Below are 20206 nucleotides of genomic sequence, written 5' to 3'. Positions count from 1 at the left end.
GAGCCAATAACCGAGCTGGAGGCAGATGTCATCTCAACGATAACATCTGCCTCTGGTCTCTGGATGTGATAACCGGGTGTTTGGTATTTTACATGCAGAAGAAAACTTAAGCAAAAGATGATAAATTGTAGCACAAAAATTGTGTTATTATTAATAACAATTGATCTATGATGTTTATATATTTAAATGTTTCGGACACAGGAGCTAAACATTTATTTCATTTATTCATTTGTTTGTTTTTTGTGCATATTTCTATTGCATGAATTTGATTTATTAAAGAAGAGGAACTTTTGTTGCTGTTAAATGTTTGGAAAGTGAAGCTTATCTATGAATTAATTTTTAACTTTGTGTATGTGCAATGCAATATATCAACTTTGATGCACTGTAACTCTCACTGTAACACTGTAACTCAGTTGAATCTCAGTCACCAAATTGTAATCACAGGTTCATATCATAAAAATTTGCTACCTGTATTAATTTCATTTTTTTTCCACTCGGTCCCTCTTGAAATATTTCGCTTTAAACTTTGCGAAAATGCAATATTTGACCAAATTTAATGCCCTATAACTCTAGTACCAGTTCAGTCTCAGTCATCAAACTGTAATCATATTTTCATGTCAAAAGTGTTACCTGTATCAGTTTCATAATTTTTCACTCAGTCTCTTTTGAGATATTTGACTTTAAACTTTGCCAAAATTCGATTTTTTCCATTTTTGAAAAAGTTTGCAAAAAAAAAAGGACGAAGTTCTCATGTTTAAAATTTCTACAACAAGTAGTCCTATATTATATCTAAACAATGAAAAAAATTGGAGGAGCTGCGACTCTCCTCCTTTTACTAATTTTGTAGCATTAAAACTCGTATTTAATGATAATTTTCAGTTTGTAATTGTTAATTTTTTGCTTCATCTTTCTCACCATTTAAATAATATTTTGCAAGCAAATCGTATCTAGAGCATCCTTCTGGTGATGTAGGATTTTGTTTTGTCCTGATAGCTGTAAAATTAACCGAGTTAGATGCATTTACGTAAAACTTGTTTATGGTCCAAAAAACGGCAACTAAACAAACTTAAAATGGCGGGTTAAAAAAAAAGTATGAGCGTAAAAAATTTTCTTTCAACACTTTTGAACTCACCTAGTAGTGAGAATTAACTAATAAAAAAATTAGGAAAATCAAAAATGCCGAGCAACATGGCCTGGGTGATTTCTACTGGATTGACCATTACCGTTGCTCTTGCTTCAGATTGTTTACAAACATTCATTGATTTGGCAAGATTACACACTACGAGATTGGCGAATTTGGCAAGGAAATTCTTACGACGACTTTAAACTAGAAATCGACCTTTTAACACAATAATAAGGTGGAGGTTTATGATATATTACGTTTTATATTTGTTTTTAATAAAAATATAGTAATAATAACTCACCTGAAGTTATTCAGCAGTTTATTCCATTCCTTGCAAGCGTTGTTGATGTTGTTACAGGCGACCATGTTGTATTTTGACGTCACAGGTCAGAGGATTGCTTCCTCCTGATTGGCTGAAAGTTGAGGTTGATCCAACTTTTTTGTCGAGAAGATAAAAAGTTGAACGGAATACGTTCAACCTCGGAAAGCATAGCACACGGGGATTTTCCGGTCGGAATTCGCTCTCGCGGTTGAGTCGAACCGAAGTTGATCGTCAGGTTGAACGAATTTCGCTACGTGTGACATGGCCTTAAGGCATTTGGCATTTTTTTCAACTGTCGCTGTTTTTGAAGCTAAAGACTACGCAGTACTGTGTTTCTCGGTTTTCACCATGTAACCAAATATCGCCATTTCTTTAATGTTTCTTTTTTTTAATTTGTTAACACGTAAAATAATTCGCCAACTAATTCGCAAATTCATAAACAGCGCAAAAACTTCCATTACTTTGTCTTTGCACACAATTTCAAACAATTGCCAAATTTTTACTGTTTATTGGAAACATTTCGCGTAGCATCATTGTTGACCCTATTTTGGGACGATTTCTACAGTAAGAAGTTATACATTATACAATAATTTAGATTGCCGGTGTGGCGCTGGATATTATGCATTTGATGGAGATCGGGATTATAAGGGAACTGTTTCACTTTATTTAAGAATAGTTGACCTCACTCGAATTGGATTTTTTGGGAATTGCCCAAACTGACTTCTTTACAACTCCTGAACGTTTTCGTGATTTATTTTTTGTGATTTTTGGGTGTCTTCTCAGTTTTGCCGACATTTCATTAACTCCCCTTCTCCCTAATTTTCAGTTTTAATCATACTTTTGATACATTTAAGGGGCAGACAATTTGAAATGTTGGTGAAACTAGAGTCAAACAATTTTTTGGTAACTATTTGACCTCTGCCTGTAATGACCATTAACTTAAATCTACATCAACTACTACAACAATTGAAAAAAACTACATCAACGTGAGCAAAGACGCGGGCAAAAGCTAGTGAAAAATAATCAACCTAATCCTTTTATTATTAGCCAATCTTGTGCAAAAAGGGTACTTTAAGATTTAACTTGAGAAAAGCCTTGAACAGTCAGACGAAAAGCAAAAATAGTCAACAATACAACAATTGTAGCTGTCGCAAGGGAGTTGAGATGATACACTTAATATTGTATTGAGTAAGGAAAGCCTTCGAACATGGAACTAAAAAGCTTATAACTCGTTTTTTATTCTACTTAGAAACTTCGAACCGGTGCCATCTTCAGCAGAAAAATTAAAGCTTTCGATGGACATATAATGTTAATATGTGCAAGTATTTTTCATCCCCATATTAGAGAATTTGTATGAAAATTGTGTATTATTGCCCCTCAATGGGGGTTTTGCCCCCCATAACGGGACGAAAACTACCCTATGTGTTATTCTGATACATAAGCTATATTATTGTAAAGCTTCATCAAAATCCATTCAGTAGTTTTTGCGTGAAAGAGTAACAAACATCCATACAGACAAACTTCCACATATATAATAGTAGTAAGATATACAGGCGAACCAAATCAGCTTTCAATATTCTACTACGGGCAAAGCCGACCCAAAGTAATGTTCGAAAAAGAACTTACATCACTAAGAATTTGGTCGTTTTACCATTCTTTCCTTCTGTTAGCTTTCAGATCGCTAAGATACTTAAACGTTTCCAATTCCATGTTGTGTTTTCACCAATTAATAAACTTTCGTTCTCGTCTCTTAAGGATTCTATTGATCCTCTTAATGATTGTTGAATTTATAAAATAGATTGCATTTGCGGCCTTGCCTATATTGGACAGACCCGCCGTTCTTTGGAATTTCGTTTAAAAGAGCATAAAAATTATGTGAGAAAACAACAATTCAATAAGTCTAGTATTGCTCAACACTGCTGGGACTCAAATCACTCCTTTGATTTCAACTCATTTAAAATTATACAGAAATGCCCAAATTCATCAGATCTTGATTTTTGGGAGTCTTTCCACATTCTGAAGAATCGTTCTAATCTAGTTAACGATCTTAAATCCATTCCGTATTTTTCTGCAGTGTAGCATCCATTCATTACTTGGTAGTCTTTTTTCGCCCCTCTTCTTTGATCTCATATTTTTTTTCTTTGTTGCGTTGTAGGTGGTTATGGTAATGTCTTTCTCTGGAACTTTTTTTTTCTGTCTTTACGTTTCCATTTCATGTTTTATTTTGTACTTGTTTAACTTTTTGTTGTTTTCCAACCTCTTTCTGTTTTTCTGAATTATGTTTATTCTTCCTTTCGCTAAATGTGGCTGTTGATTCGTAGTAAAATTTTTTCGGACATAAATTTATTGCTAATTTATTAATAAGCGGTTTCATTTTGACAGCAACATGTATTTTATGGGTCTTTTTACTGAAATTAATTGCTTAACGGTTTTCTCTGGGAGGGAATCATGCAATAAATCTTGACTTTGAGTTCCGTTTTGTCTTGTTTTGCTTTTGTTATTGCTTATTTTGATATTTAAACTGTCTGCTATCCATTTTCATTGCTTTTACTGGGTGTCCTTACATCTAGAAGCTCACACCTTTGATTTGAAAAAGGGGTTCCTTGAAACCTCGAAACACTTTCTTTCAATTCTGAAATCTGTTTATTTGTGCTAAACAACGTTGGATATTTCCTGTTATACGTCTGCTTATTTAAGAATGTGCTTTTCTTACTCCCCGCATTACTCGGATTATCCGGATTGCTTCGGTCCAATTAGTCCGGATAAACGAGGTTCTACAGTATGGTGTTAAAAGTAGAATTTGAGTCGCAGGAGTTAATCTATTACTGAAAATAGTGTTTCCACTTCTACTCGTGTTAAAAGCTTGAATATATTCAGTACAATAGCACACGTTAAAGTTAAATTCAACTTATATTTAAAAGGAAATTTCGATGTTAATAAGACAGTTTCTAATTTAAAATCCGTATCAATATTTGACTTTGAATTGCATTCTTAAGAAGCAAGATGTTTTATTCACGATACACACGTTAAAGTTGAATTCAACTTATATTTAAAAGGAAATTCGATTTTAATAAAGCAGTTTCTAATTTAAAATTGGAATCAATGTTTGAATTTGAATTAAATTCTAAAGAAGCAAGACGTTTCCATTTTTAAAGTCCTGCATTTCTCTTTGTATTAGGAAATTTTTCATTTTATCCTTACAATGACTGGCTTAGGAAAGCGCATTTTAATCATTTAAGAAAAATGATTAAAAAATCCACGTCTGGTGAACTAACCCTTCATTTATTTTGCAAGTTCAATGCAAATCACTATTTGTTTGGTTCTACAATTTCATAAAATTGATTGCATTAATGCAAATTAAATGTATAATTAGAAGCATTGTTCTGATGGTCTTCTTTTCTTTCAATTCAGATTTCCCCAGAGATATGAATTGAAAACGAACAACTGTGTTTACTTAGATGTATTATTTCTTTGGAAAAATTGAATGCTAATTAAGTCTGAATTACTGAAAACCGCGGAGTTTCTTCAGATTTACTCATTTATTTTAAAACTTACTCATTTAGTAATGGGATTTAATAAATGAATGCAGCATTTTAATGAAGACTACTTCAATCTTTGTAAAGATAGGACTTGTTTTTAAGCCTTTCAGGTTCACTCAAAATATATCTTACCATGTTATAAAAATCTAAGGCCCATATATATACGAGCCGACTTATCAGCTTAAGATTAGCCATTTTTGATCGCAGCACGTGTTTGAGTGGTTGTCTTTTCTGGCGAGTTATCGCGTTTGGCGATGGTTCACTGTGAGCAATTATTAGCGGCACGTGAATTGTTTATTAAATTAAATATTATTTTCGGCAAATTTGGCGAAATCTGCAACTTTGCTGTGGTAACCTTAGCAGTGCAACTATAAAAAATCCGATCCAAAATGGCTAAACTTAAGCTGATGCGTCGGCCTATCTATATAGCGGCTCTAAAAAAATCTAATGATGATGCCACAACAGCCAATGAAAACTTTGAAACGTTATGACGTAGAAAAGTTGAGTTAAATCTCATTACCGATGTTTAAAATGTCAAACAAAACCTTTAATAGATTAAATGTTGTAGTTTGCAATAGATTAAAATAATACTGGAGTAGCACTGTGATGAAGATTGGTTGCGGAATATTTTTGCATTTATTTTACAAATTCACTTGAATTTGGATTATGTGCCAAAAGTCAGAGATATTTTTTTACTGTAAGTTGCTAAAGAGCGTAAATATTGTTTTTGTATAGAAAAATTGCTATTTATTACATTGACTAGCTGCGTCCCCCGGCTTTGCACGGTGCACCTCGAAAATTATAGTTATGTCTAGTGACGCGTGTTCAAATATCAGACTTGAACAAAAAAAAAAAAGGTAAAATGTTGCGGCAGATTGGGGGAAAATAACCAAAAAGTAAACATTTTAAATCCCCCGATTGCAAGAAAAGCCTCAAAACAAAAACCAAAATTTTATTTGTTTATATTCGAGAAAACAAATGGCAACAGATCTTTCACATTTAACGATTTTCTTTACGCTACAAAACCTCAAAACAAAAACCAAAATTTTATTTGTTTATATTCGAGAAAACAAATGGCAACAGATCTTTCACATTTAACGATTTTCTTTACGCTACAAAACTACAAATTTTAATAAAAGCATTGTTACACATTGTTACACAGGGTGAACTGAAGCACTGAATAATAATTTGAATGGAGGAAAGCCTTCGAAAATTAGGAATTTTATGTCTAAACCCAAGCATCATAATTAATAGTTTTTAATTGATATCTCCGCTAATTATTATCGGAGGATTATGTTAAATAGCCAAACATGAAGACGGGAAGATTACGAATCCATCGATACCTGGTTCGATGGTCAGTTTACTGTCGTTCGGGAGAAGAAGCTTGCACATGCATAGGTACATACGCTCAGTGTTTAATTATATAAGATTATTTTTGAGCTTTTTAATTCGTATTCTATGTAAAAAAAAGAGAGTTTTCACTTAAGAGAGCTTCTTAACTTATTTTTTCTTTAAAAATCATATTAATTGCATTAACGGAATTTTTCTATTCTATAGGGCTTAACTACTGAAGCAGCAGAGAGAATTCTAAAGCGAAATGGTCCCAACATGCTCTCAAAACGGAAAAAGACTTCGGAGTGGGTGAAATTCGCTAAGCACCTATGTGGAGGATTTGCTATATTGCTTTGGGCTGGTGCTGTATTATGTTTCATCGCTTTTACCGTCCAGTCTACTGCTTTGGAAAATACTTCACACGATAACGTAAGTGTCTCTGGACTTCATTTTCTGTTTGGTACGGTAACAGTTTCTCCATTTTAAACTGGCATTCTCCTATTTTAAAAGTATTTGCTAGCTTAAAGTGGGTGAAAAACTCGTAATCGAGTTTTTAACTATCCAAAATTCAAAAATAATTATTAAATCCATTTAAAATGAAATATTAGGAATAAATGAATTATTAGTCTTATTTTTAGCTATCTTGTCATTTCGAGTCACTTTGAGCTACGTTACAAATGGGATGTAGAAGAAATCTTTCAAATAAGGTATTGAAAATTTAATGCAGCAAAATAAAATTTCTCAATGCTTAAAAACTCCCCCTTTTTACTTTACAACACGGAAACATTTAAACTATTTATAATATTGTGTAGAATATTACAATGCTGGAAGAACGCTTTCAAGGATTTCAAAAATAGCATCGAAACAATAGCTGTACTAAAAAACATTTTCTCTGTAAATAAGAAATATTGCTAATAAGGATATACGGATTTTGTTTTTCAGATGTACCTGGGACTCGTACTCGTGTTCGTCGTTCTAATATCCGGAATGTTTTCCTACTATCAAGAAGCTAAAAGTTCAAAGATAATGGAATCGTTCAAAAAACTTGTCCCTCAGGTGAGAACTTCATAACGTCCCCATATACAGTAAACTTCCGGCTATCCATGACCTTTCCCTCAAAAGAAAAAAAAAACTTTTTTCAGCATTATTTAACTGAATGTATACGAATGCTATTTTAACTAAATAGTACGAGACCCCACTAGGCTTGACCTGCCCTCATCGAGTTGCCTAAAATTGTTACCGTAGATGAAGAGTAAAAATTGTAAATAAAACGTGAAAGTAAGAATTTCTACCTCTTTTGCGTGACCTAATCAGGGTTGCCAGGGGTTGAAAGGGGCCTAAAAATGAACAATTAACTCTCATCTAGTTTCTGAAAATCGTTATCAAAAATGAAGAGTAAAAGATGGAAATAAAACGCTAAACTAAGGTTGCCTACCTTTTTCCGGTACCAAAGCAGTGTGGTCATGGGATAAAAGTTTTTCGATGAGGGAGATAATTTACCCCTCATCGAGTTTCCGGAAATTGTTGCCATAAATAAAGATAAAAACTGTAAATAAAACGCTAAAGTAATGTTACCTTCCTTTTTCCGGTCCTTAACCAGGGTTGCCAGGGGCTAAAAAGGTGCCCAAAAATGAGTAATTTACCCTCATTGAGTTTCCACATAAGTTATATTAAAAAAAAAAGGTAAAAATATTACAAAACAGATGGTATTGTGTTGCCTAAACAATAGTAGGGTTGCACCACTTTGCAACCCTATGATTGCACCACTTTTGTTTAGGCAAGTTAGTGGTGCAATCATAGGGAAACCTTACTTCAACGTTTTCTTTACAGCTTTTACTCTTCATTTATGGCAATATTTTCCGGAAACTCGATGAGGGGTAAATTATCTCCCTCATTGAAAATCTTTTATCCCCTGACAATCCTGCTTAGGCACCGGAAAAAGATAGGCAACCTTAGTTTAGCGTTTTATTTCCATCTTTAACCCTTCATTTATAATAACGATTTTCAGAAACTCGATGAGGGTAAATTACTCATTTTTAGGCACCTTTTAAACATTGGCAACTCTGATTAGGTCACATGAAAGAAGTAGAAATTCTTACTTTCACGTTTTATTAACAACTTTTACTCTTAATGTATGGTAACAATTTTAGGAAACTCGAAAAGGGTAGGTCAAGCCTAGTGGGATCTTAGACTATAAGAAGTGCCCGAAATCTGTTTCTACGTATTCAAATTTCTTTCTCCAATCTCACCTTCCAATGACATCAAACCTTCCAAGGTCACCGAAACTTGACTATTTGAAACCTGATTTTTGATTTACAGTATTCACTCATTTTTGGATCTACACTATTGGTTGAAACTTGATTTTTAGATTTACACCACTTACGATCGTAAACAAGCAACCAGACCAGTTTTCTTGAAAAACATTCTCTCCCCTTTACGTTTTTGTTGTAACCTAGCTTGGTGTGCTTTATTCAACTTTTTGCACGATATTATCGTACTAGCATGTATTCCGTTTCGCAATCATGAGCAATTCCTTTTCAGCCTACTTTCCCAGTAAAAGCATGAAAAAAGGCATAATGCATTTTGAAAATATCGCGAAAAATAAAGAAAAGTCAAAAATAAAAATAATAATTAAATAAATATCGAAAAATTAAAAATTGGAAAGTAGGGTATTGAGATGGGGGAAAATGTCTGTCGGTCTATCTGTTTGTCTGTCTGCCCCCCCCCCCTAATAACTTTTGAGTAAATAGTTCGATTCGAACATTTTTTTTTTTTTTGTTGTTGTTGTTCGAAAGATCTCGACGAGGACACCTCATTCCTATATTTCACTTTTTGATTTGAACTATTTTTTGTTCAATTTTGAACAGTTCAAATCCTTTAACATTAGCGTGTACGGGTAAACTTAAAGTCAATGTAGATTCCGACCTTGAAGGCGGATTTACTTCAAACAAGTTTTGTTGAATATAGCTCTTGACGACAAACTCCCGATTCCGACTCCAAGAATTTTGAGGCACTGACTCCGACACCGACTCCTGTGCCCGAAAATAAGTCGGACTCCAACTCCCCGACTTCGACTCTGATTTCGTAGTTTTGGCAAAAATTTATACACAGAGGAAAAATGACTGACTCCGATTCTTGGATATTTGACTCCGACTCCTTTCTCCCCAAAATAAGTCCGACTGCGACTCCACAAACATTGGCAGAGTGGTGGACTCGAAGGGAAGTAACCAATTCCAACTCTGAGTCTTTGAATGAAATACTTTCGGCTCCCGAATCTGACTCCTTGATTCCAAAATGAGATTGACTACGACTCCAACTCCTCAGCCATGGGTATAACTGTGAAATAATTATTGTTAATATGACGCGATTTTATTTTTACTCTAAAGTTTTAATTTATGTATTCAACTTTCGGTGGATAAACTCGAAGTCCTTTATGTTTCTACATAAAGATATGCGCAGACGATTTTTTTTTTTTTTTTTTTTTTTTTTTTTTTTTTTTGGCAATGAAAATTATTTCTTTAAGTTGGCATTTTATTGCTTTTATTTATTTTGAAAAGTACATTAATTCATTAAAAAAATTATTATTATTATTTTTATTATTATTTTTTTGACAATATGGGAAAAACAAACTTTATTTCTTTTTTGATATGATGTATTTATTTTAATGAGCTTATTAATTTTAATTATAATTTTCTTTTTAAAAGCGGTTAAAGAATTTTTTTAATGGAAAAAAGTATATTAACTGCTTTGTTTAACAGGTGCTGATGTGTTATTTGTTCGTTTATTTATTTACTTATTTTTTTGCGCATCTAATTTTTAGATGAGTAAAGTGTATTTTATTCCTAAAAATCAGCTTAAAATATTAAAAAAGTATGTTTGAAACAATTTGCGATTTTATTTATTTTTGAGAATATTGATCAGATACTAAGAATTAGATATAGGTATTTGAGAAAGTAGGCTCGTTTAAGCAATAAATAAATACCTTTGTGCCGAGAAATAACAGGAAATATCCAACGTTGTTTAGCACAAATAAACAGATTTCAGAATACACGTGTTTCGAAGTTTCAAGGAACCCCTTTTTCAATTCAAAGGTGTGAGCTTCTAGATGTAAAGACACCCAGTAAAAGCTTAGAACACGTGTATTCTGAAACACGTGTTCTAGGCCTCGAAACACGTGTATTCTGAAATCTGTTTATTTGTGCTAAACAACGTTGGATATTTCCTGTTATAGGCTCGTTTAGTTCCAGATGGAATTTCTTGTTCATGCATTGTGATCATTTTTTTGTATAGCTTAAATGCATGCGAAAAATTTTTTTTTTCCTTAAGCTATTAGATACTTATCCATAGTAATTGTAACATCCTATCCTACGAGTAATCGGGAGTTTACTGTAAATAAAGTACTTGACCGTTAAAATCACAGTTACATTCTTTGTCAATTACCGATTACAGCAGTTTACTGATTTCCTGATTCTTACGTGCAGGAAGCGAAAGTTATACGAGATGGCAAGAAAACTGTCATTCGTGCAGTCGAAGTTGTTGTTGGAGACATTATAGAAGTCAAAGGTGGGGACCGTATACCTGCGGATATCCGTGTCATCGAAGCTGCTAATTTCAAAGTAGATAACTCTTCTTTGACTGGTGAATCTGAACCTCAGCCTCGTTCAGCAGAAATGACGAGCGAGAATCCTTTGGAAACACAAAATATTGCCTTCTTCTCAACGAACTGCATGGAAGGTACGTATTTAGGCCCTCCAGAACGCTCGTCTTCAGAAAAATACTCAAACCAAGAAAAAGAAGTGCATCAGATATTCTACACTATAAAAAGGCAGGGGTTCCCAAACTTTTTCGATTCGCGGTATCCTTTGGAAAATTCGAATTTTCTCACGGCACCCTAGTCTATTATAAATATGTATGAACTATTGAAATATATCGTGGATATTTCGTGGCCCACCCTCGTTTTTCCCTGCGGCACAATGTTTGGGAACCCCGGCTATTCAGGAATGTGCTTGGGCAGATAAACAGCAGTATCCAAAAACGCCCATATGGGGGGCGGAGGCAAGTGGGGGCTCGAGCCCCCTATTTGAAATTAGAACTTCCTTGCTTTTAGTACTTTTCTTTGCAAAAATGTAAAACATTTCTTCATCAGCCATGAATGAATAAGTTATTAAAAATGTCAAATTTCAATAACTCTAATCTGTACTGAAATTGGTTTCTATTGGGAAAATATCCTGCTAAACCAAGGGGAAAATATTTGAGACCAACCCCCCCCCCCTTAAAATTTTGCATATGGGCGCCCTTGGCAGTATCTGCAGAAATGCGTAATTCGAGATGTTTGAAGAAACGTGTTTTGGATTCAATACCAACAATAGGGAAATGTGGGAATTAGACCTTTTTTCGTGCATTTTTTTTAATCGGAACTAAAATGAGCAAGCTTGTACAGTAAAGCTAAGGTACAGCAAATGGCAAAGTGCAAAAAAAAAAACAGTTACTGCCCTTTATGTGCTCATGGCAGGGTTGCTATCTCTAACTTCTCCTTGTAACCTTTTCTTGTGGCCTGACTTCGTCAACATTAGGCTTTGACTGTCGTGGGACGGGGGGGGGGGGGGGGTTGCTAATCGCAATAGAGGAAGTACGAGTGTTTTTCTCATGATTCGATTTCTCGTAGAATTCCCCCCCCCCCCCGAATGTGATTGTTTTTCTCATCAAGCGAATACTCGCGTGATTAGCCGAAAAACTTGTTCTTGTTTTATTTCGTTACAATTCAACCAGGTATGTACCTAAATGAACGAGAAAGTATAAAATAATTCAATTACATGAAAAATTGTTGAATTTGAGGGATTTAGGTTGTGTAAGAAAAATTCTCATCCGCGAATTCTCAGGTTGCTTAATTTGAGGCGCGTTCTGGAGGGTTTTAACACAATGTCTAGTTTTTAGCCTACTTTCCCGGTAAACGAAAAAGGAAGAAAAAAAAAGCATGAAAGAAAGAGCTCAATGTATCTAAAAGTGCGTCCAAAATAAAAAAAAAGTCAGATGGGGAAATGTGTGCCTGTCAGTACCTCTCTACCCCCCCCCCCCCAAACAACTTTTGAGTAAACAGTCCGATAGAACAAACTTTTTTTTGTTTAAAAAATCTCGTTGAGCACACATCATTCCCATATTTCACTTTTTGTTTTAAACAATTTTGCGTTTAAATTTTGAACAGTTCAAAAAACTTACCATTAGTGCCTACGGGGAAATTGCTCTAAAATACCGACAAAAAGCAATATTATACTAGAAAAGATAAGCATGCAAGAACGCCCTTTCGATCAAAAATGGTGGATGTGTCGGCCTATCTCTATATAATAACTCTAGTTTTTGTTAAAGGCAATGAATGTAAATATTTTTTTTTTAATGTTTATAAATTAAGCAACAATTGAAATCTTATGTCTACCAGGAAATAAGAAGAGCGAGAGAATTTATTTTCGCCACAAAAGGGGTTAATTTAAACAGCTATCCCGACAATCCTGACAAAAAAATTTTATTCTTGATATCGCTTCTATAACTATTCGGAAGCCGCACGCCTGGTCTAGAAGAGTCTGACCGCAATGGGGGAGGTCCCAGGTTCAAATCCCGGCTCGGTCATGGATGCACTTTCTCTCTTCTGTCCTTGTCCTTTCTTTGTGTTAATGTGTTGTTGTTGTACTGTGAATGGTTTCGTACCCTATAAACGGGTCCTTATGGCGTGTGTGTACTGTGGAAGTCGGACTTCACACCAAATGACGGTGCAGTTGGAAAAGTGAAGCAGCGCACCCCAAATTGCCAGCCTAACTGACACAAGACAACAACCACTATTCGTAAATGTACTAAACTTTGCACGCATTGATCAGGAAAAACGCTTTGTTGGTGAGTTGTTTTTATGCTATTTTATTTCATCTTTAATAGTCATCGAAGTCACCTAAACTAGAAGTAAAGAAAATTGACAAACCTGGTTTTACCGAGGCATTTTATTAGGCATTTTGGGAAACACGTTCCATAGTTGAGAGTATATGAATAACTAGGTGGTTAGCAAGGGCGCCCACATAGGGGGGCAAGGGGAGGGGCTCAAGCCCCCCCCCCCTTCCTTTGAAATTTGAACTTCCTTGCTTTTAGTACTTTTTTCTTTGAAAAAATGTGAAACCATTTCTTCTCCCGCCGTTAATGAATAAGTTATTAAAAACATCAAATTTCAATAATTCTATTTTGCACTAAAATCAGTTTCCATGGGGAAAATAGCTAAGCCCCCCCCCCCTTACAATTTTGCATATGGGCGCCCTTGGTGGTTAGTTATTGTTTTCTCTTAATTTATGAAACATTTTAAAATTCATAAATGCTTCACTGAATGATAAATGTATTTAATCCATTTTTGGTAGCGGTTATGAAAATTTCAACGAGATTGATGTTGAAAAAAGGAACATGCAGCATGCAGCTGTTTAGTATTGTGAAAGAAACCTATGAAGCATTTTTGTTCTTAAAAAAAAAAAAAAAAAAGATTAAAAAGATACAGAAACAACACGATTAAGTTGGATCTTTTCAAAGATTTAAAGAGTTTTATTATTTTTGAGGGAACATGAAGCTTTTGACTGAGGAACGAAAACAAAATCGGTTATTAAATAGGAACACAATAGGTCATTCAAAAAAGTGTAAAAATATTTTACCATGTTGAAAAGAAAAAAAAAACAATAATAAAGAAACTATTGAACTTAATTTTATGAAGTAAAGTCAAGAAATAAGAAACTTTTCTTCGTAAAATTCATGCTTTTTAATACTGCACATTTTTTTAAGCTTTAAAAATCTTCCATAAGCCATTGTCCATTTTCCTTTGAATGAAAAAACTGAATGGCAGAATGACACTTTTTCTGATAATAAGAATTTATTATTTTCAGGAGAGAGAGAGAGAGTGCTAATCCCTAGAAGAAGGTCTTTGATTATGCAATGATGATATAGCTGTAGGCGATTCGTATTTTAACTTGGTGCGTTTTATGGATGCACTGATAGAAAAGGTAGTAGATCATGATAATATTCTAGAAGGGACATTTAATTAACTGTCAGGCCCTAGACAGCTGATTCATGAAAATAACTTTTGTTAAAATATCTTACCTACCAAAATGATCTTTGCCTGTTTAAACGAAAGACAGAAGATCATTTCGTGGTAAAGTATCTGGAATGATTCATTATTTTTCGAACAATTAACGCAATCCAGGTATATGGTATTTTTAAAGGCATTTATGCGTCTTATTTCTTACAATATTACTGCAGTATAGTTCTTAGTGATTGAAGTTTCAGACGAAAAGTTCTTTTACGCAACCAACTACATAATTTTTGGCGTGAGATGTTGAGTTGGAGGAGCTATGAAGGGAATAAACGAGGGTATCGGAAGTTTGTGGTAAATTTCCAACTAGTAAAGTATTGTTAAGAGTTCGTGATACAACTTCAAACTTTCTTTAAATGATGACACAGTTCTTGAGAAAACACTGAAGATTTATTTACAGCTATATACAGGAAGCGTAGTTACAACTGCTAAATCAATCATCAGCAATTAAGCAAATATCAATTAGCACCGTAAACTCATCGGTTACACACGTATTTACATCCAAATACGCAAAAATGCAGCTCAAAGGCTTCACAAAACAGAGCTAATAAATGCTTTTCAGCGTGCCGCTGACACGATTCACAAGCAAAACTCACTCGAGAATGACTCCCGCCGTTGGCAGTGGCTATTTATAAATCTCGAAAGAGAAGTTTCCACAAAATTCAAAATGCTTCTCGATTTTCTTTTTTTTATTCATTCACGAATCTTATCAATGAAAAATAGGGGGACTGTATACTTCAGTCTAATGTTAAAGGGTTGTATGTACATTACAAGAAACTATTTACAGGTTACGTTACTATAATAATTTTAGATGAAAGATAATGGAATAAACGCCCAATTTAGCCAGATTACAACAAATTAATCATAAAAATAATTACTATTTACAGAATTTGTAACAGTATGAAAAGAAAATAACCAACTTTTTGTGGCACAAAATTACAGTAATTTTGTGCTTCAAAACGTTGGTCATTTCCTTTTACTTCTCTGCACAAAGGTACTTTTTCATTTTTTAGTTAAGTATTGTTTTATTCTGCCTTGCATGTGGATTTTCTCATAGCATGTAATTTGTTGAAAAAGCTGAAAAAATAATCGGAATTGTGGTAACTTCTATTAAAACATTTTCTTAAAGCTAAAAAACACTCGTAATTATTTTTAGGGTCTGGAAAAGGGATAGTTATACACACTGGCGATCGAACTGTAATGGGTCGAATCGCCAATCTTGCATCTGGCCTGGAAATGGGCAAGACACCCATAGCTATAGAACTGGAGCACTTCATTCACATCATCACAGCCGTGGCAATATTTCTCGGAGTGACTTTCTGTATCATAGCTATGAGTATGCGATACAACTGGTTGGACTCGATCATTTTCCTTATCGGCATCATAGTTGCCAATGTACCGGAAGGTCTTCTGCCGACAGTCACAGTAAGTGCATTTTCTTGACATTGATATTTTACAGCAGCGGTACTCAAAAAAAATTTTTTTTTTTTTGTCGAGGACCATATGAGGTAGTGAGAAGCAAAGGGATGCAAGTGGCAAAATTAAAAATTTGGAGATAACCAGTACACATGGTAGGTGAACCTCTCCTCTGTCTTGGGGCAAGAGATTGTACTAATAGCCCTGGTAGGTGCTGCTGTACAGCATGATTTAGAAAAAAAATTCAATGAAAGCCTACCTAGGATCGGATCTTTTAACGCGTTTTACTCGAAACTTAAAATAGTTCACTTGCATCCCTTTGCTTCTCATTGCCTCATATGCATATGACAGCTACGTCATACGCACCCCAACGTAAGTTTCTCCAATAATGTCTCTAAATTTATGTAGTTAAACCTTTGACATACTTTGACGTCTCGCCGACGTCAAAAAGTCTGTAAAAGACCATTAACTCAATGACGCCTCGGTGACTTTAGAGACTGCAAAGGCTCCTGAAATGAATTACACTCATTGTGACACCCATATGGTTGATTTTAAATTTGGCAGTGGCAAATTTATTACGTCTCGGAAACATTAAACTTTGCACTGGCACTTGAAATGCATGACGTCTCGCAGACATCAAAATTTTCACTGGCTCATGAAATGAATGACATCTTCAAACAAATTCTGCAATAGCACAGGCAATGAATGTCGTCTCGGGGGGGGGGGGGGGGCATTAAACTTCGCACTGGCACGTGAAAAGAATGAAGTTTCCAAGACATGAATCTTTGCAACGGCACATTAAATAGATGACGTCTCGACGGAAAACTCTGTAGTGGCACATGAAATAAATGACGTTTTGGAGACATTAAACTTGCCATATAATAAAATAACAGGTAAAATGAATGACATCTCCCAAACGTCATTGCACTGTCAAAGAATTGAAGCTATTGTACAGTTATCGTCTTCAAGTGATTTCGTTGAAATTTCTGTAAAAACTATCAAATAAAATTTAAATACGTCATTCATGAAAGCTTTTGAAAGTACTCCAGAGAGTTTAGGTCAATAAAATATGTGGAAAATGAAAGTGTAGAGACATCTTTACTAACAATAAAGCTGAATGTCCCTCTGTCCGGATCTCTGTGACGCGCATAGCGCCTAGACTGTTCGGCCGATTTTCATGAAATTTGGCACAAAGTTAGTCTGTAGCAGGCCCGTGTCCAGATTTTCATAAAGGGAGGGGTTTTAATCTTACCAGTAGGGGGGGGAGAATTCAACCCCCTTACAGCTTTTAGTTTTACGACAAATTGCCGATCCCAATATGGCGTTTATTCACATGTAAGGACTGCTGTATTCTTGGAGGATACCTCTAGCTGTACAAGTTACCAAAGTATTCCTTCGTTTCACAGATTCGCTTTAATCAAACTTTGCTTGCTTCTTTTTAATTAAATCTGTTTACTATGCAGTATATTGCAATGAGTATTAAAAACTCTTCACAAATTCTTTTATAATGTAGAATGTATATCAGGTTGTTATGTTCTGAAATAATGCTTAATAAACTAAACAAGAAAGAGCTCTTTGCAGATGCGAATTACATAGCCAAGCACAATCACTAATGCATCTTCATAGATGTAACATATACCAAATTCACCATAAGCTCCTTACAATAAGCAATATTCTTTCTTTGCATTGGTAGATCATTCAGCGGTTCGTCTGCCATACTTTTTCCCTAAATTACATCAGTTTGTAAGGCTTTAGCAGTTGTAAATCGCAAAAAACTTCAGAGAGAAAATTAAGATAAAATAAAAACGCTGAACGCAAACTTTCTCATTAAAGTAAATTTAAGTCAAATGTACATTTTCTTTATTTTGCTTATTTTTTCCCCAAGGGAGGGGTTTAACCCCTAAAACCCTCCCCTTGGACACGGCGCTGGTCTGTAGCTTGGGGTGTGCACCTCGAAGCGATTTTCCGAAAATTCGATGTGGTTCTTTTTCTATTCCAATTTTAAGAACAAAATTATCATAAGATGGACGAGTAAATTACGAAATTATCATAAAGTGGAACCGTAACATGGGCACAAGCCAATTGGCGAGATACGAAATTATCATAACGTGGAACCGTAACATGAGTACAAGCCAATTGGCGAAAAATTCACCATACATTATTTGTAAATATACAGGCGAACCAAAAGACCTTTTAGTTTTTGTATTACGGGCAAAGCCGTGCGGGTACCACTAGTATTATATATAAGTAATCCAAATCAAAAATCACAAAAAGATTTTTTTATGGTATTTTGAGAAGGAGATAAAAATGAAAACAGGTAAGTTCTTAATAGTAGTCTAAGCGTTAAATGTGTAAGACTAATCAAGTTATCCATTTAAAAAACGTTATGAAATTGACTACCCTCCATCTTGTAAGATTTTAGACGACATTTCCTCACGCGATTCAATTTGCCCGTCCGCCATTTGAACCCTTAAGTTGAACCATATTTTCGGTTCAAGTTGGAATTCACTGAAATCATTTTAACTGAAAAAGGGAAATGGTACATCTTCTTGAAGATCCATGGGTTTCCTGAAAGCTTGGTGAAACGCTGAATCTTTAGTTTTATCACTGTAGATCAATCTAACTGACTGATACGCATATAACATGAGTTGTAAACTCTAGGCAGATACTCGATTGTGATTGAGCAAGAATTTAACAATCTAGCTTAGATTGGTACCAATCTAGGCAATATTGTAAACTCTAGGCACTTCTCATCTACTCGTAGTGTCACATGAAATTTTAAGGTTGAAAAGTTCAATTCTAGAGGAGTGGATTGATGCCCTATGCCCTCGTTCTAGTAAACTCTGTGACATACAAGTGTTGAATGCTATTTTTACTCAGAGGAAGCACTATAACTTTGTAAGAGTATCACAATCCGGTATTCCTTTTCCAAAGTGACAAAATGTTTCCATTTTTCAAAACTAAAAATGTAATTGCTCTTTTAATTAACTCTTTTCCTAATTCATTAGTTTGTAACTTTTATTCTCGGAAATTGTGAGTCAGAAAGTGATAAAAGTCCAACCAAATTATTCCTCATATATTTTTTCTGCAGAAAATGTCTCGTCTTTTTAATTTTTGAGAAGACGAAATTTAAATAACAGATTTTTTTAAAAAATACAAAGCACTTTTCATAATGCACTCAAAAGGACAAAATAACTTTTCTGGGTAAGAAAGGAAAATTTAAATGTTCCTGTAGTTTTGAAAAATACCAAGAAAATAACACCACAAAAATGCGTCTCAAATCATAAAGAGAATTTTTTATCATTATCTAGCTTTCAATGATAGCTCATTTAAGTGTTTAAACATGCATATTTTTCTGATTGGAAGCGTTTGGTTTGAAATGAATAGAATCGCACTTTTCTTCGTTTGTGGTGTCATTTTTTTGGAATTTTTCAAAACCACAGGGATACTTAAATTATCCCTTCTAACCCAGAAACGTTATTTTGTCCTTTTGAGTGTATTATGAAAAGTGCTTTGTATTTTTTTTAAAAATTCTGTTATTTTATTCTTTTTAGTGTAAATGTATTTTAGAAATAGAATAATGTTACTATCCTGAAATTTCACCTCTTTTGTTCATATAAATGTTTCATACTAAAAGGAAAAATTATATAAACGTGTCTAAAACTTCAAGCATTTGAGCACGAAAAGTTAATCCCCTCAAGGATTTGTTTGTATGCTAATTTAATTAGAACTATTTAAATGTTAAAGGTTTGCAAAACTATATCTTATTTCACAACATTCAAGTTACTCGTGGTTAAGATTCTGATATGAGTCTTTACTTCGCCCCGTTTTCGATTATTGGCAAGGACGAGGATAAAAATCCTACGGGAGCAATTTCATTGAATACATTTCATGCTTGCTTCAGAGAAGCCTTGATTTAAACTTTTCATTATGATTGCTATTAATTACACGAATTTTGCTGTTTTCCATCCAATCGAAATAATAATTTTATTTTAGAACTTTAAATTTTCAGCTCAAAGTTGTACCTTTAGATAAGGCAAATCATTTAGTGAAATCCCGAAGTCTCTAAGTGGTCTAGTTGCTGAGATATAAGCAAAACCAGGCCTCAGATTTCTCCGTGATAATTAGACCAAGTATAATAAAAGTGCTTAAAAATCTCAAAATGTTAAATTCATATTAAATGGATCAACTATTCCTCGAGCTTCATCTTATTTTTAACAAAGAACTGTCAGAAACGCTAAAACTTAACACTGTCTTAAAACAAAACTAATGCATTCCCACAAAGTTGTAACTTTTCTTAACTCAGTTTTAGTGTCACGAAACATATCCACGACAGGGGACGAAGTTTGCTTCATTTTACCCACAAG

General features: G+C 34.3%; 1 protein-coding gene across 1 annotated transcript in view; it reads left to right on the top strand.

The window, feature by feature from the left end:
* The window catches only part of LOC129225928 (sodium/potassium-transporting ATPase subunit alpha-like), a 208825-nt gene that overhangs the window by 84072 nt on the left and 104547 nt on the right, over positions 1-20206 (top strand). Inside the window, exons 3-6 of the mRNA XM_054860469.1 lie at positions 6542-6745; positions 7259-7372; positions 10798-11050; positions 15580-15848. Coding sequence (XP_054716444.1) covers positions 6542-6745; positions 7259-7372; positions 10798-11050; positions 15580-15848 — 840 coding nt within the window. The remainder of the gene's footprint in view (positions 1-6541; positions 6746-7258; positions 7373-10797; positions 11051-15579; positions 15849-20206) is intronic.

The sequence above is a fragment of the Uloborus diversus genome, chromosome 7 (genome assembly GCF_026930045.1).
Source record: "Uloborus diversus isolate 005 chromosome 7, Udiv.v.3.1, whole genome shotgun sequence".
Taxonomy (NCBI): Eukaryota; Metazoa; Arthropoda; class Arachnida; order Araneae; family Uloboridae; genus Uloborus; species Uloborus diversus.
The sequence above is the reverse complement of the archived record's forward strand: the minus strand, read 5'-3'. Positions and strand labels throughout refer to the sequence as shown.